The sequence below is a fragment of the Barbus barbus genome (genome assembly GCF_936440315.1).
Source record: "Barbus barbus genome assembly, chromosome: 16".
In the NCBI taxonomy this organism is placed as follows: Eukaryota; Metazoa; Chordata; class Actinopteri; order Cypriniformes; family Cyprinidae; genus Barbus; species Barbus barbus.
The window spans coordinates 25,598,419-25,614,185 of record NC_136744.1 but is presented as its reverse complement, the minus strand read 5'-3'; the positions used below and the strand labels follow the sequence as shown (position 1 = coordinate 25,614,185).

General features: G+C 35.0%; 1 protein-coding gene across 1 annotated transcript; it reads left to right on the top strand.

Annotated features, from left to right (window-relative positions):
• Positions 1-1,407: 1,407 nt before the first annotated feature.
• Positions 1,408-10,264, top strand: ipmka (inositol polyphosphate multikinase a; the record flags this gene model as incomplete). The annotated part of the gene is made up of 6 exons (XM_079437095.1): positions 1,408-1,622; positions 3,348-3,433; positions 3,956-4,052; positions 6,334-6,506; positions 9,181-9,262; positions 9,762-10,264. Exons 1-6 carry the CDS (start codon positions 1,463-1,465, stop codon positions 10,262-10,264), a joined length of 1,101 nt encoding a protein of 366 aa, XP_079293221.1. The 5' UTR covers positions 1,408-1,462.
• Between the last annotated feature and the right edge of the window lie 5,503 nt (positions 10,265-15,767).

Sequence of the window (15,767 nt, the reverse complement as noted above, 5' to 3'; positions counted from 1 at the left end):
ACAATGTCTTATTTAATTTTTTTTTTAATTTACATATAAAGATTTTTATTTAAAAATAAAAACAAATTCTGCTGTTGATGGACTTAGTCTACTTAATTTTTTTACATAGAATTTCTCCAGCCTTTGAAAAAATCTTCTCACAAAAACCCACGAAGTGAAGATGCGTTAACTCCACTTTTATAGTTTGTGGGAGTTAGGTTGAGACAGATGTGCAACTGTGTGATTTGTTCCCGACCCTGTCAATCAAACTCAGAATCGGCAGGTATGCCACGTCTCGAAACACTTGTGACACGCCCTGATGTTTCGAATCGCCTTAGTCACGTGACATGGGTGTTTCGAATCACACTTCGGAGCAGTGTTTCGAAACATCTCGACACCGTGTCGAAAAGTCAGTTTCGCGTCAACCATCCCTAGTAAACAGAGGGTAATGCCTTAACACGGTCAAACTGTACGTGTCTACAAGAAACGCCGCAAACACTGACGCCAAAATGTGCGTGTCTACACGCACTAAAGGAACGCATTAAAAATTGCCGCGTTGAGCCCAATTTATACTTCTGCGTCGGACCTACGCCGTAAGCTGTGCATCGGTTTTCATTTATGCTTCTGCGTTGTTGTCCGCGTCGACGTGCAGTACACATGCGGACTATGCAGTGTCCACGAGCATGTTGCTGCTGTAACCCCGCAGTACCACGGCAAAAGCTGAAGAAGAAGCGGCTCGTTGGAGAAGCATTAGCCGTGACGGCAGCAAATAAATACCAAATCATTACGTTAAATCATTATTTAAACTAAAAAAAGGGGACAACAACAGAACAGGAGAAGATGGCATCCTTTCAATCTCCACAAGGATATGTACCACGGCAGATCAACATTGTTTGTCGTGGACAACTACTGATGTATAATGCTATGTAGTATAATAATGATAAGACACTTGTTCTTTGCTTTGTTTTATTTTAAATAAGGTGTAACATTAAACTACATTACAGTGCTCATAAACGCACACACAAAACTCAAGTGCATACAGAGGGAGGGGTTCTAGCAGACCAATCACAGCGCTTGCTGTGATTTTTGGAGAGGTGCACGTCAGGTACGGCGTAGGTTCGACGCAGAAGTAATGGGGCTTTAACGCAAACAATTGACGCGGTCAAATTTCACGCGTTCCATTTGAAGACTTTTGGCCCCAACGGCCTTCCATACTAACACAACGTTTCCGAACGCCAACTTTGATTGGTAAACTGCGTGCTTACGTCACGAACCATTCAGCAACACGAACTACGCGACGCGCTCCAGTGTAGATTTAAACTACGGACACACATGCGAGTGAATGAACAAAAACACAAGAAGAAAGAGACATTTTTGAGTTTTAATGAACATGTTTATACCTTTAGAATAACTGTCAGATATGGAAAATGATTAACAGAAGTTGTGCCAGCTTCTGTTAAACTTGGATACATTGTCGCTGAACATGTCTGCAGATGGTCAAATCATGGACTCATCATCTCGAACCCTGGAAAAACTGGAAAATGAAAATAATAAGAATGGGTCAGTAAAGCAGGTGGTCTTGGATGGATGTGTGCCCTTCTCTCATCAGGTGGCTGGACATAAATGCGGGATCAATAACACTGGTCAGTTTTTCTGATGCTCTTCATGTGATCTTCCTTTTTTCTTTTCTTTTTTTAATAGAAAACCTTATGTTTAAGGTCGTACTTGGACAAATTTTCAAAGTCAGTTGTATGTCGTGGACCCATTAAAATAAAGTGTTAGAAGATATTAAGCAGACAGTCTTCTAATACCCTAATGACTACTAATCAACAAGTACTGTTAGTAGAATGTCTAAAGTGGACTATTGAAATAAAGTGCGACCTTAATTCCTGTCCGAGTCTTTAGTTCTTGTTTGACTGAAGTGAGTATTCTGTGCATCATACTGTTTAGATTGCATTAGGATGAACAGTTTATACAGGACATATTTCTTCCATAATCTGTTAACCAATCCTAAAGGGATCAAAAACTCCTATGAGAATTAAAATGATTACTTTATTAAAAGGATATGTGGATTGTTTTGGATAAAAACCATGTGGTTGGTGTTTAGTTAATTTGGGAGGAATATATAAAAATAATATAGGGACTGATATTAAAAGATATACTGGAACATTATATGGAATTGTATAGGGGTGGGGAAAATAATAAGCTTTTTCTTCATCCCACTCCTTTTCGGACACTTTGTAATGTATAACGTCTTTGGGACGTGGTTTCTCTTTGGTTTGGCAACAATTTGTTGTGTTTATATTATATATTTTATTTTATATTGTGTTTTGTTCGAAATACGAAAGAAAGAATCAAAAGGCATCCTACATGATAAAGTGAAATTCCCACTGAAATCTTTTGTAGAATTATATTGTAATAATGTTGGGATAAAAAGGGAATCTCGGTGTGATCTATAATAAAATCCTAAAAGATTTTCTTTAAATTATTTTCCTAATTCTATGTATGACACTTTATCCTATGTGCAATCACAATAATCCATGTGTTTTTTGGGGGATTTTGCTGAGAGCAAGTTTAGTTGTCAACTGTGGAGGACTTTGCATGGGGTTTTCTAACAGGCTTGCAAGGTTGAGTTGGGAAATATATCATATAAGAGAGCTAATTAGGCCTATAGTTTATTAAAGGGTTAGAGGATTTGTCACTTGTTTAACATGGGATATCGTCATGGTGATTTCGATGAAAATAACAAATGAAGTTGTTTCTGCCAACAGTCAGATGACATCATTTCCTCTGTTGTAGTAACTCTCATGTGTCATTTGAGGCTCTGTCATGGGGATTTTCTGAATGAATGAGATGTGAGCTGTTATCTGATGGACTGTCAGATTGTCAGCGGTCAGCACTTTGTCTTTTCTTGTGTTAAAGGAAAAGTTCACCCACAAATTCTGTATTAACTACCTAATGTCGTTCCAAACTCATTGATTTTAAAAGGAGAAGTTTTGATGGATATTTCTAAGACAATGACAGTTCAAAGTGACTATCAAGCTTTGAAATGGACAGAACGATTCAGTACGATTTTTCCCTTTTTAAAATAAATTAATGCTTTTATGCAACAGGGATGCATTAAATTGATACAAAGTCCATCCTGTGAACCTCTTTAGTCATTTATTAAATCCTAGTTATAATGTAATTCTTATAATGACACTCATGCATTTATGTGGCTTCATTTTCTCCTTAGTTTTTTCTTTCAGATGTTTTCTTGGCTGCCATAAAAGTTTTCACACTCAAACTACTCCCAGTTGTCATGATGATGAAATGTTTTCATGATGTCGATGCAGGTTTTCAGTGTTTGCATCTCTGTAATTGCACAGGTGTTCTGCAGCATCCTGATGGATCGATCCTGAAACAGCTACAAGCTCCTCCGAGAGGCCCACGAGAGATGAACTTCTACAAACAGGTAACTAAGATGAATCCACACCACTGTAAGCAGTACAAAATATAAACAGCGATAGTCTTCGCACGCAAATAATATCAGAGGGACAAACATCTAAACCAAAATAACACCCTGAAAAAAAAAAAACACCTGCAAGCCAAAAAGTGCAATATAACTTAACTGTAAATTTCCATTAAAATGAATGAATTACACTTTTCTTTACTCTTTACACTACCACTATTACTTTAGCTACTTTTATTCAGTAAGGATGCATTAAATTGACCAAAAGCGGCAGTGAAGACATTTATAATGTTATAAAACAAAATATTTTTATTTGAAATAAATGCTGTTCTTCTGAACTTTCCATTTCCTCAAAAGAATTAAGCAAAACCGCTGTTTCAACTAATATTAACTCCTTTTTTTCCAGTAAAAATTTATTCTTTGAGAGTGTCAAAATGAAAGAGTATACCCAACAAAAATATGTTCTAAGAATGTTACGAAAACATTATTTCTATAACATATTTTTTTTTTTTCACATGTTTGTAGGTATTTGCTAAGGACTGCACAGATAAAAGGCTACTGGATCTGCAACAACATCTTCCCAAGTTCTATGGCACATGGATGCCACGAGAGTCATTACATGGTGAGATAAAACAACAACCCAGTAAACAAAAATATGTTCTAAGAATGCTTTGCTAATTAATTTTTTGAACATTCAAAATGTGCATTTAAAAAAATATATATTTCTTTAAATGTTTAAAAAAACATTATTGGAACGTACTTTGGACTTTTCAAATGTTTTCAATCTTTTTTTTTTCCCCTGGCAATGTGAATGCTAAGGGAATATTCAGTTTTATCATTTTTCAAACATTATGGGAATATTATTATTTTTAAAATATTCTCTGAACTTCTGAAACTAGTAGTAACGATTAAAAAATGTCAGAGGAACGTCCAACTAAGACGTTTTAGAAAAAAAAAAAAAAAAACCTTCCATGAACTCTGTATAAATAATATTTTTGTGCTAATGTTTTAAAAACCTGAAGCTTTCTAAAGCTTTCTATTAACGTTATTGGAGGAATGTTTGTTCATAACGCTGAGAGAACCTTGAGAGAACATTAACTGAATGTTCCCTGTTAGCTGAGAAAACCCAGGATTGATTATATATGGATAGTGAACATGAAACAACATCTGCAAACCAGTTTATTTCCATCTTATGCATTTAAGAATAAATCAGGATATTCAACAGGGGTGGAGCGTGCTGTTTCATTCTGATAAGATTACAAAGGCAAACTTTTGATCCACAATAAGACCAAGATGATTGATGAAGAAAGTAAATATGCGATTTAATGACGTATTGTGTCAGTCCTGGTTGAACTCAGCAATCAAGTTCATTAAAACTGTTCCTTTAGCAGTCCGGTTTGAAGGTCATCCGCTCCAGTTAGTGTTATCTGTGTTTGGTGAATTTAGAGGGTTACTAATGAGTTAATAATTAATAGATGGTTTGGTATGCGGTGTGGGATGTCATGCAGCAGTGGTATGTTCTTTGGAAGCTCATAAAGATGCTTATATAATCATATTTTCTGCCTCATTATGGGAGTTGCCATGTGTCCAAAGTACATGCGCTTTGTGGGTGATGTGTTTGTTTAGTCTGTATATGTACTTTAAAGGAGTGTTCAGTTTATCAGTATTGGACTTTAAACTGCTGTTCGAACTCTGTCTGCTGTCTTGTGCTTGTGTGTGACCATCCTGGTAATGATGACACACCATAAAGCACTGTGTCAGCTGACAGCACTGAGAAAGAACTTGTCAGAAATAACTGACTGGTCATTGAGGCTTATCTGTTGACACACTGTCATTTGGCCTCTGAAACATCTCTAGCTTCAGTGTTCTGTGAGATTGAAGCATTTAGATGAAATCATCACTGCTTTTTAATGATGTTTTAATGAAGATGCAGTCAGGCCTGTAGTTTATATTTTTACTTGCCCTGCAAAAATTTTCACTGGCCCAACCTTAAAGGAATACTTAGAAATGTTTTATATTAAATTACTTTTTACTTAAAAAAATATTATATCATTCAAAAGTTGGGGTCAATACAATAAAAGATTATTTTAAACTAAATTAATACTTAATAATAGAAAAGTGTCAGTAAAGACCTTAACAGTGTAACAAATAAACAAAAATTATATTTCAAATAAATGTTGTTCTTTTGAATTTCCTATTCATCAAAGGATCCTAGTAAGTAAATAAATAAATAAATAAACAAGCAAATAAATAAATAAATAAAAATCACAGTTTACATAAAATTTAGCAGTACATTTTTTTTTTTTTTTTTTAAATTTTGATCTATCATCACAGGAATAAATTACATTGTGAAATATATTAAAATAAAAAAAGAACAGTTATTACAATATTACTGCTTTTATTGTATTTTTTGATCAAATAAATGCATCCTTGATAGGCATAAGAGACTTCTCTCTAAAAGAAGAGAAAAAAACATATACAGTACATATATACAGTATATATATATATGTATATATATATATGTATATATATATATATATATGTATAGACTGTATATCATTTTTTATCTTCTTTTAGAGAGAAAATGTGATGTTTTTCATTAACGTTTCATACACAATTCATACATAATTTTCCATTTCACACACTTTTTGCTGACAGATAAAATATTTAAAACATTACAGTATGTAGTTTTCAGCATGATGGCATCAAGACTATCACTGTCATTTTTGCAATTTAGATAACATTTTTGCCATATAAATAACAACAGTGTACTTTACAGAAAACCAATTGTTTGCAAGGCATAAACGTGCATAAAAATGTTCCAAAAAATGGCTGTAATTCTGTCATTTGCGTCCACAAAAACTCTAGTGTGAAAGTACTCTCAGAACTCTACTATGTCTCAGAGCTGTATCTGAAACTGGAGGATGTGACGAGGAGGTTCTTACGGCCCTGCGTCATGGATGTGAAGATCGGGAGGAGAAGTTATGACCCGTTTGCGTCAAAAGAAAAACGTGAAGAGCAGATTAACAAGTATCCTCTGATGGAAGAGATCGGGTTCCTGTTATTGGGCATGAGGGTGAGACAGCGTGTGTGTGTGTGTGTGTGATTTATTAACTTTCCTTATCCTAATGCAGGGTCTCCTGTTTTTCTGCTGTTTTATCTCTGTATCCTCCTCTCAGTATCTGATTTTCTTATTACAATCTGTGAGGCTTCATAAACACAATATTAAGCTTCAGATCACCCAAGGGAGGGCTCTAAGGTTTTGTGTCAGTGCTGCACAACAGAAATCCCCGTCTGCTGTCTTGTAAGGCTTGATCAATATTCAGAGCTTATCCGGACACTTGGTTAATTACCTCTGAGGAATACTGATAAGACATTTGATTATAAGATTGTGATTAAACCAGCGGTCAGTGCACACACTCCTCTGCTTTTGCTTTCTACACCTTATTGTGCTGCACTGGCTGTGAAGAAGATCACATGAGAAGAGATCGATACAATTAATTCAGTCATTGAGTTTAAAGATCGTCTGGTTCTGATGCATTTATCATGATACAAACAGTGACATTTTATGCTCATTCACTGAATTATAGTTGACGACTTTTTTGTTTTTTTTTTCTTTGAGGAAAGGGTCTGTGGAAATATCTGTTAAAATGTGGTTAAAAAACATTTTCGTTAATTGATGTGTAGCTGAAGTGAAACAACATAAATATTAGATGAAAAACTTGAAAAAAAAAGTTGAAAAAAAAGGATGTTGCTTGCCAACTAAATTAAATAAGTTGAAGGTGAAGTAAAATATAAAATATATACTGTAAATATAAATATAAAATGTATACTAATTCTAAAACTAATACAAATAACAAAAACACATAACAAAATGACTAAAACTTAAACTAAAATTAAAATAGAAAATATAAAAAAGCTAATTCTAGATATGAATAAATACTGTACACTATTAAATACTATAAAAGGCAACAGTAACTCAAATAAACGCTTGTTACAACCAAGGTATGCAGAATACCATCTCTGAACGCACAACACGTCGAACCCTGAAGCAGATGGGCTACAGCAGCAGAAGACCACACCGGGTGCAGCTCCTGTCAGCTAAGAACAGGAAACGGAGGCTACAATTCGCACAGGCTCACCAAAATTGGATAACAGAAGATTGGAAAAACGTTGCCTGGTCTGATGAGTCTCGATTTCTGCTGCGACATTCAGATGGTAGGGTCAGAATTTGACGTAAAGCACATGAAAGCATGGATCCATCCTGCCTTGTCTCAACGGTTCAGGCTGGTGGTGGTGGTGTAATGGTATGGGGGATATTTTCTTGGCACACTTTGGGCCCCTTAGTACCAATTGATTATTGTTTAAACACCACAGCCTACCTGAGTATTGTTGCTGACCATGTCCATCCCTTTATGACTACAGTGTACCCATCTTCTGATGGCTACTTCCAGTAGGATAATGCACCATGTCACAAAGCTCAAATCATCTCAGACTGGTTTCTTGAACATGACAATGAGTTTACTTTACTCAAGTGTCCTCCACAGTCACCAGATCTCAATCCAATAGAGCACCTTTGGGATGTGGTGGAACGGGAGATTTGCATCATGGATGTGCAGCCGACAAATCTGCAGCAACTGCGTGATGCTATCATGTCAATATGGACCAAAATCTCTGAGGAATGTTTCCAACACCTTGTTGAGTCTATGCCATGAAGAATTAAGGCAGTTCTGAAGGCAAAAGGGGGTCCAACCCGGTACTAGCAAGGTGTACTAAAGTGGCCAGTGAGTGTATATTTCTGCATTTATAATTTCGAAGGGGGCTCTCGCAATGGGATCGTCATATTTGAGGGCCGTTGGCATCAAAAGCTTTGAAAACCCCCGACCTGGTCAATCACAACGTTTCTAACGGCCAGTAGGTGTTGCCAGCTTTAACATCTGTGCCCTGTTAATCTGAAACCAACCATGATAAATATTATCAATGATAAATTACAGCTGAAAGGACATTTTGTCAATGGTGTCACACTGGTTAGCTCCGCCCACCGTGAAATCCCGCTCCACACAGCTTTAATCAAACATGTTCTGTATTGTAAAGAGTAAAGAGAGACAAATAGACCCATGAAACATCCCTGACTTTGTAAGGCAATCAAATTATTAGGATAAAGAAATGATGTTGCATTTTACTATTGACGTTTTTTGCAGCCTTATAAGTTCCACTAAGTGTGACGCCTCCATCTCTTTTCCTCTGTTCAATGTTTCCATCCTCCAGCCTCTCAGTAAATCATCTTCTCTCTCTGCTTTCTGCGTGTTCTTATTTCTTTGCACCTAATTGGTTTCAGTGTCTCAAGGCTGGGAAATATTTGCCAGCTGCTGTCACCCTCTCCTTCCTCTCCCCTCTCTCTCTCTGTTGCTCTTGCTTTCCGTGTTATTTCAGCTTGTTTCATTTGTTTTGTAGTGTGGAAGGATGCATTCAGTCAGGCTCATCACAGTTTTAAGTCTGAATTCATGCCAGTCTCTCCAGCGCTGTTCTAAACCTAGTGAGATGCCTATATAGATAGTATTTTAAGGCCTCATAGGCACAATCAAGAATTGACTGTTTTACTTAATATTTGTCTGTGTGGTGTATTTAGCTAAAGCTCATTTCAAGACTTAAAGGCAGGCCTGTTGTTTTGAAATGGAACTTCTTTCATGTTTCTCTTAATTGTTTGTGATGGATCTCCTCTGATCTTCTTTCTCATCTTCTCACCTCAGGTGTACCAGATCGACTCAGACAGTTACATCACTCATGACCAGTTCTATGGACGCAGTCTCGGAAAGGACACTTTAAAAAATGGTGTGACTCCAACTTTATTATATATAAAGCTCAAAAAATGTATTTGCTCCATATTTATTATTATTATTATTAAAGTTCTTGTTTTTATGTGTTTTTAACTGTGATTTCCAGGCTTTGAAACAATCAAACAAATAATAATAATAATAATAAAATTATTATTATTATTATGCACAGGGATCTAACCATTTTATTATTATTTTTTATTTCATTTTATTTATTTTAAATGTAATCATTATTTAAAAAAAATTTCAGGCTTGAAAAGCAAACTAATAATAATAATAATAATAATAATAGTTATTATTATTATTATTATTATTATTATTATTATATATTTTTAATTTTCAATTGTGATATCTAGGAAAGAAAGAAAGATGGATGGATGGATTGATTATTTTACACATGATTAGAATTGGTAATAATGTGAACTATGTTTATAATAATGCGGTTCACACTGATCATGAAGTCACAAAAATTAATCTGTGAATTTTTATTCCCTTAGGCCTGAGCAGATTCTTCCACAATGGTCGAGAATTACGGAGGCATGCAGTTTCTCTGATTGTCTCCAAAATCCGAAGCATTCTCCGCTGGTTTGAGAACCAGACTCAGCTGCATTTCTATGCCAGCTCTCTGCTGCTGGTGTATGAAGGGTCTCCACACACAATCAATAAATCCAAACACACGCCAGCTGATCCAGGAACAGAACATCAGCAGGGGGAGCCACAGAGCAAGGCTTTGAGCTTTCAGAGCAGTTTAATACACAGTCATCCGTACTGCCACAACGTTCAGCATGAGAGGAATGCCAACGGAAAACATGGAGGAAGTGTAGAAGAGCAAGTTGAGGAAATCGGAATGGGGGATAAGAAGCAATTTGGACAGGAGGAGACAGTGGAGGTGAAGATGATCGATTTTGCTCATGTATTTACCAGCGACAGTCCGGATGAGAGCTACATGTACGGACTCAGGAACCTTCTTTCAACTTTAGAACAAATACTGAAGGACTGACATCTGTCCACCTCTCTCTTCACTGGTCGGATATTTCTGACTGTTGTTTTAAAGCAGTGCAGATCATTTCACACACACACACACACACACACATACATGTGTGTGTGTGTGTATATATATATATATATATATATATATATATATATATATATACATAAACATTTCTGATGTCTTAATTTGGAAAATAGCTTTATTATATATTTATTGGGATATTTTTCTTAATCTTTTGAGATAAAAGAGTTAATTGTATTATGAAAACATGCTGTAACTTTCAGAACTTAAGACTCCAGATAAGAAAGGCTGTCGCAGTTGGCTGTCAACAACTAATAATTTACTAAATATATAGGTACTGTAAATTATGATATGATAAAGCAGTTCATCTGTGCTGTCAAAATACTTACAATGTGAGTTACTGATGTCTCATAATGACTCCACTTCTGATGCAACTTTTTTTGTTTTTGTTTTTAATTCTAAAAATGCACTTTGATTCCAAAGTAAATTATAGTTAGATTTATTTTTAACATTTATGTTTACCTTATCACTGTCAAAAATATTCACATTGCTGTACCTTTAAAAAAAAGAGTAATTTATTTTATTTGTATGAATATTTAAAATTAATTTTGGCTGATAAAAATCTGTAAAAACAATGCATTTAAATTATATTCATTATATTAGTATGTTTACTTAAGAACTTTAATTGTTTGAAAATAAGAAAAGTTCCCAAGAACATGTTCAATGTTTTTCAAATAAATGTAAAGTTTTACAATGAATGCTTTCTTTCTTTCTTTCTTTCTTTCTTTCTTTCTTTCTTTCTTTCTTTCTTTCTTTCTTTCTTTCTTTCTTTCTTTCTTTCTTTCTTTCTTTCTTTCTTTCTTTCTTTCTTCCTTCCTTCCTTCCTTCCTTCCTTCCTCTTTTTTACATCACTTACATTTGAAAAAAATGTAAGTGACGTAAAAATCACATCTCTACATAAAAACATGTTATGAGAGAAAATACTTTATGTATTACATATAATTCTTTATGAAAAAAACGAATTAGCAATGAGCAGTCATTAAAGGAATAGTTCACCCAAAAAGGAAAATTTGCTGAAACTTTACTCAATCTCAGGCCATCCAAGTTGCAGATGAGTTTGTTTCTTCATCAGAACAGATTTGGAGAAATTTAGCATTGCATCACTTGCTCACCAATAGATCCTCTGCAGTGAATGGGTGCCGTCAGAATGAGAGTCCAAAACAGCTGATAAAAACATCACAATAATCCACCTAATTCCAGTGCATCAATGAAGGTCTTGTGAAGCCAAAAACTGCATGTTTGTAATGAACAAATCCATCATTAAGACATCTTAAACTTTAAATCATTGCTTCCAACTAAAATACCTATAAATGTGCAGCTCTTGCACCTGTATGTATGACATTAAATATACAGAATTCATAATAATATGAAGTGTTAAACATATCAGACTGATTTTATGCTGCTGACAAGTTAATTCTAATAGCATTTTAAAGCTACTTTTCATTTACCCCAAATGTCTCAAATCTCAGAACGTAATGTGTGTAAAAAGTCTAATGGACTAGAAATGTCTGTGAAGCATAAAATGTTCAAGCGACAGAACACTTGATTGTTCTCTTATGCTTTAAAAGTTATACGAGCACTCTCTCCTGTGATAATATGGATAAATTTAGCTTTGCTGAAAGCTTCAAATTCTTCACTGACTTACACGTCTCCCTAATGGTTGCTTTGTGTTTTCATCTCTCTCATAAAAGTTTGTTATTATCCATAAACCATCTCTCACATGAGCAACAAAAAAAAAACACTTTCCCCAAACGGCTCTTATAATTAGAGACTGGACAAAAGACAATGTTCTGTTTTTGAGATGTTCTGCATAAAGCATAATGAGAACGCAAGATTGTTTATGTGCAAGCAAACAGGACAGAAAAACAATTACTTTAATTCTTTTCTGAAGCTTTCATTATTTATATTGATATGCAAAAAAAGCAGATTTCTTTTTAATACTTAATCAAGCAAGTCAAGACAAAGACATCAGCAGCATAATAATCAAGTTGTTTAAAAATAGATTAAAACAGACAAATGAATGTAAATTAAATTTCATGTGGATAAGCACACAGTTATCACGCCGCTGTCCTGCTGTGCTTCTTCATTTACAGTTTTCTGAGTGTCATTCCATCCTCCTGCTCTTCTTTAAACTGCAGGGATTTTTCATTATTCCTAATTTGAAATATAATTGGAACCTCAAAAGCAATTTCCCATCAAACACCCCCAGAAAAGCTCAGCAAGGTTTAAAACAAAAATTGTATATACTAGGTTAAGATCTTATTTTTTTTGCATGATTTGACAATGTTTTTCTTTCTTTTTTCACTCGTCCTCAACTGTTGACCTCATTGTATGTATGCATGTGTGAATCGGAAAACATTTAATTTGCTTTCTCACAGCTCTGAATTAATAAATCATACATGACATACATATTTGATATTTACATTTCTGGCTGTGTGATTTGTGCTCATTAATGTCTTATTGTATGTGTGTAGTTCCTCACATGTTCATTTGGTGGCGCTGTGGCTCCTGTATGGCCGCACTGATTGAAAGACATGAGCATGGATAGATATGCAAAACTCAATCCATTGGCATCAGATCCGGGAGAGAAATTCAGTGGAAAACGAAAAGCACTCCATGCTATATGTTGCAGTGTACATGATGTGCTTGTTATATTGCTTTCAATGTGTTGTTCTGAAAGAGCTCTTGATTATTTTGCTTTGGGATCCATGCTTCCTTCATGACACTTGTGAGAGTTTGTTTGAGATGAACTTGAGCTATTTTATTTGCACGGTTCTGTGCTGGACCCCTCTCTTCAGTATAGTTCAAGTTCAAGTTTGTTTGTATAGCGCTTTTTATGATACAAACCGTTGCAAAGCAGCTCTACAGGAATTTAAGTTTCCACAATATATTTATATGTTGCAGAATCTTAATATATTTAACTTATGGCAAAATTAGGTAATTCTGTATGTTGTCTGAGCGTTGGCATCCTCTGAGGGGTTGGCATTATCTTTCCTCAGGTGTTCGGTCATCTCAGATCATTTAAGGGTTGGATCCAGACTGAAGCTTCTGTAATTCCTAGAAACAGAGAAACAAATGGAGACATAATTAGCGTAGCTGCTGTTCCATCTAAGCAAAAATGATTGTGTGTTGGTATGTGCATTGATCATGCTGGAAGCGTTTGTGTGATTTGTTAATAGTTAATCAATAAATGGTGGGATCGAGGAGGAAAAGAGAGAAACTAATTAAAACTGAAATTGATTCTTTATTAAAATGACAAGCTTTATAGTGCTCAGACATGTGCATCCAAATAATTTATTTAATGAATCGAAGCAATATCATAATCATAATTCATTCTGATCTTTCGCCCCTCTGTTTACAGTTCAAAATCTTCCTACAGTTATGTATGATGCATTTTATTGAAGTGATTATGATTGACTATACCCCATCCTAGATATAGCCCTGCATTGGATGTTTCTGCCAGCAGCATGTTTATAATGTCCTCTTAAAGTGGTCAATATTAAATGGATATTATTCCCTCGTGGGCTGGAATGAAGTGTGACATTGCAAAGCATTTATCAGATGTTTTCTTTAAAGAAATTGTTCAATTACACTGAGCTGATTTGATTTGCCGTCTCCACACTTTAATCGAGTCAAATGCCACAAACTAAAAACGAGAAGCCTTATTTAGTGATTACTGATATTACAAAATTAGTGTAAGTGAATTAGGGCTGGCTAGGCTATCGATATACATTTCCCAATGCTATGCAGTTCTGATTAATTTAAGTAGGGCTATAGACCTACAATATAGTATTTCAGTTAAAATGTCATTTTCGCTTATATTTTGTGGAAAATAATATATTGAACTATTACAGGCGGTAATAAGAACTTGTAATTGATTTAACTGACTCTTGAGTTTTTAAATCTTTTGGAAGGAAAAAAGATCCTAATAAAAATAGTTGTTCATGAAATGATTCTGATCCATGACATGCATGCATTAAAAAATGTAGTTTGTGAACTGGACATGCATCCTCAATACTAAGGTATTTTCTTGCCGTTATTTCACTGTAAACTCTGGGCTTATTTTACGGTAATATATGACTTATTTAAATAGTGATAGCCTTGTTACGCTATAGACTTAAAAATCTAAATTCTAAATGGAATTCATTTTCTTTCTGCTGAGCAGTAAGTGCACTCTCACAAAAACCAGGCTTTTAAATGTACGATAACCACACTGAGGTCTGCAATGCTCTTAATGCGTTATTATTAGTTGTGCAGTGAATGAAACCAATGGAAAAGTTTCTTAATGCGTCGTCTTAACAGTCTGATGGACATCTGATGTTTGGTTCTTTGGAATGATATTTGTAGATCTTCTGTTTGATGAACATATAGTGGTTCATGGCCTGTGATTGGTGTGGCGGTTAAGTCTCAGGACTGGTAACCAGATCATTGTTGGTTGGTTTCAGTGAAACATTTATTCATTAGCTATGACCATGCGGCCTTGAGCAAGAGATTTAACCTCAGTTAACCTCCAGGGCACTTTATGGTTTATGGTGCAGTTCAATGGGAATGTCACGTCAAAGACTTGTAAATAAAATCCATCGGGATTGTGAGGAGGTCGCTTATCAGAGCTGCTTCGTGTTATTTTGTATCTTTGTAAGAAGAATCTTTTTCAAATGATATGAATGTTGTTCTGAGGTTAAATAACATTAGCTTTCATTGAAAGGTCTGCATTAGAGAAACTCTTGAACCTTAACATGCCGTACTAATATAATTCACTGGCCTGTTTTATTTTCAAGAACATCCTTGAGGTTTCCAGCAGTGTTTGATTTCTTATTGAAGTCTCACCAGTTGGCTCTATATTATAGCCACAGTAGAAAAGCTACAGAATTTCAGCATTTTGTTCAAAGGCTGCCTCTATAAGCAAATTACATTATTGCTCCCAAGGACAAACATGAACAGCAAAAAAAGGTAAATCGATGTCAATCATTTCAACAAGAGCATTGTGAGTGACTCAGACTTCTGCTGATTGAGATGCCACTCAGGATTGTAAAACATGAAGGCTTAATGGATTTTACATATGATGCGATTTTATGGTTATTATAATGAAAGAGTCAGGACAAGGGTAAAAAATTAACAAAGCAAAATGTAAGCATTTCTAGTTCGTACATGACAATAATGAGAAAGACCAAGGTGAACCAAGCAAAGGAAAGGTAAAGAAGCATCGGAAATGAAATTGAGTTGCTCAGCTGTTCTTTCTTTCTTATAGTAACTGAGGTCAAGGTGTCAGAACAGGTGAGGAAACACTGAGTGCATTAGAGTAAATAGTTGATACTGTTTGCAGTAAACATGTTCATGTTTTTTTTGGTTCAAGGTAAATCTAAAGAGTCCACAGAATAAGGATATTCTAATGATCATATTATTCCGACATTTTTCTGTGTGTTTTCAGATC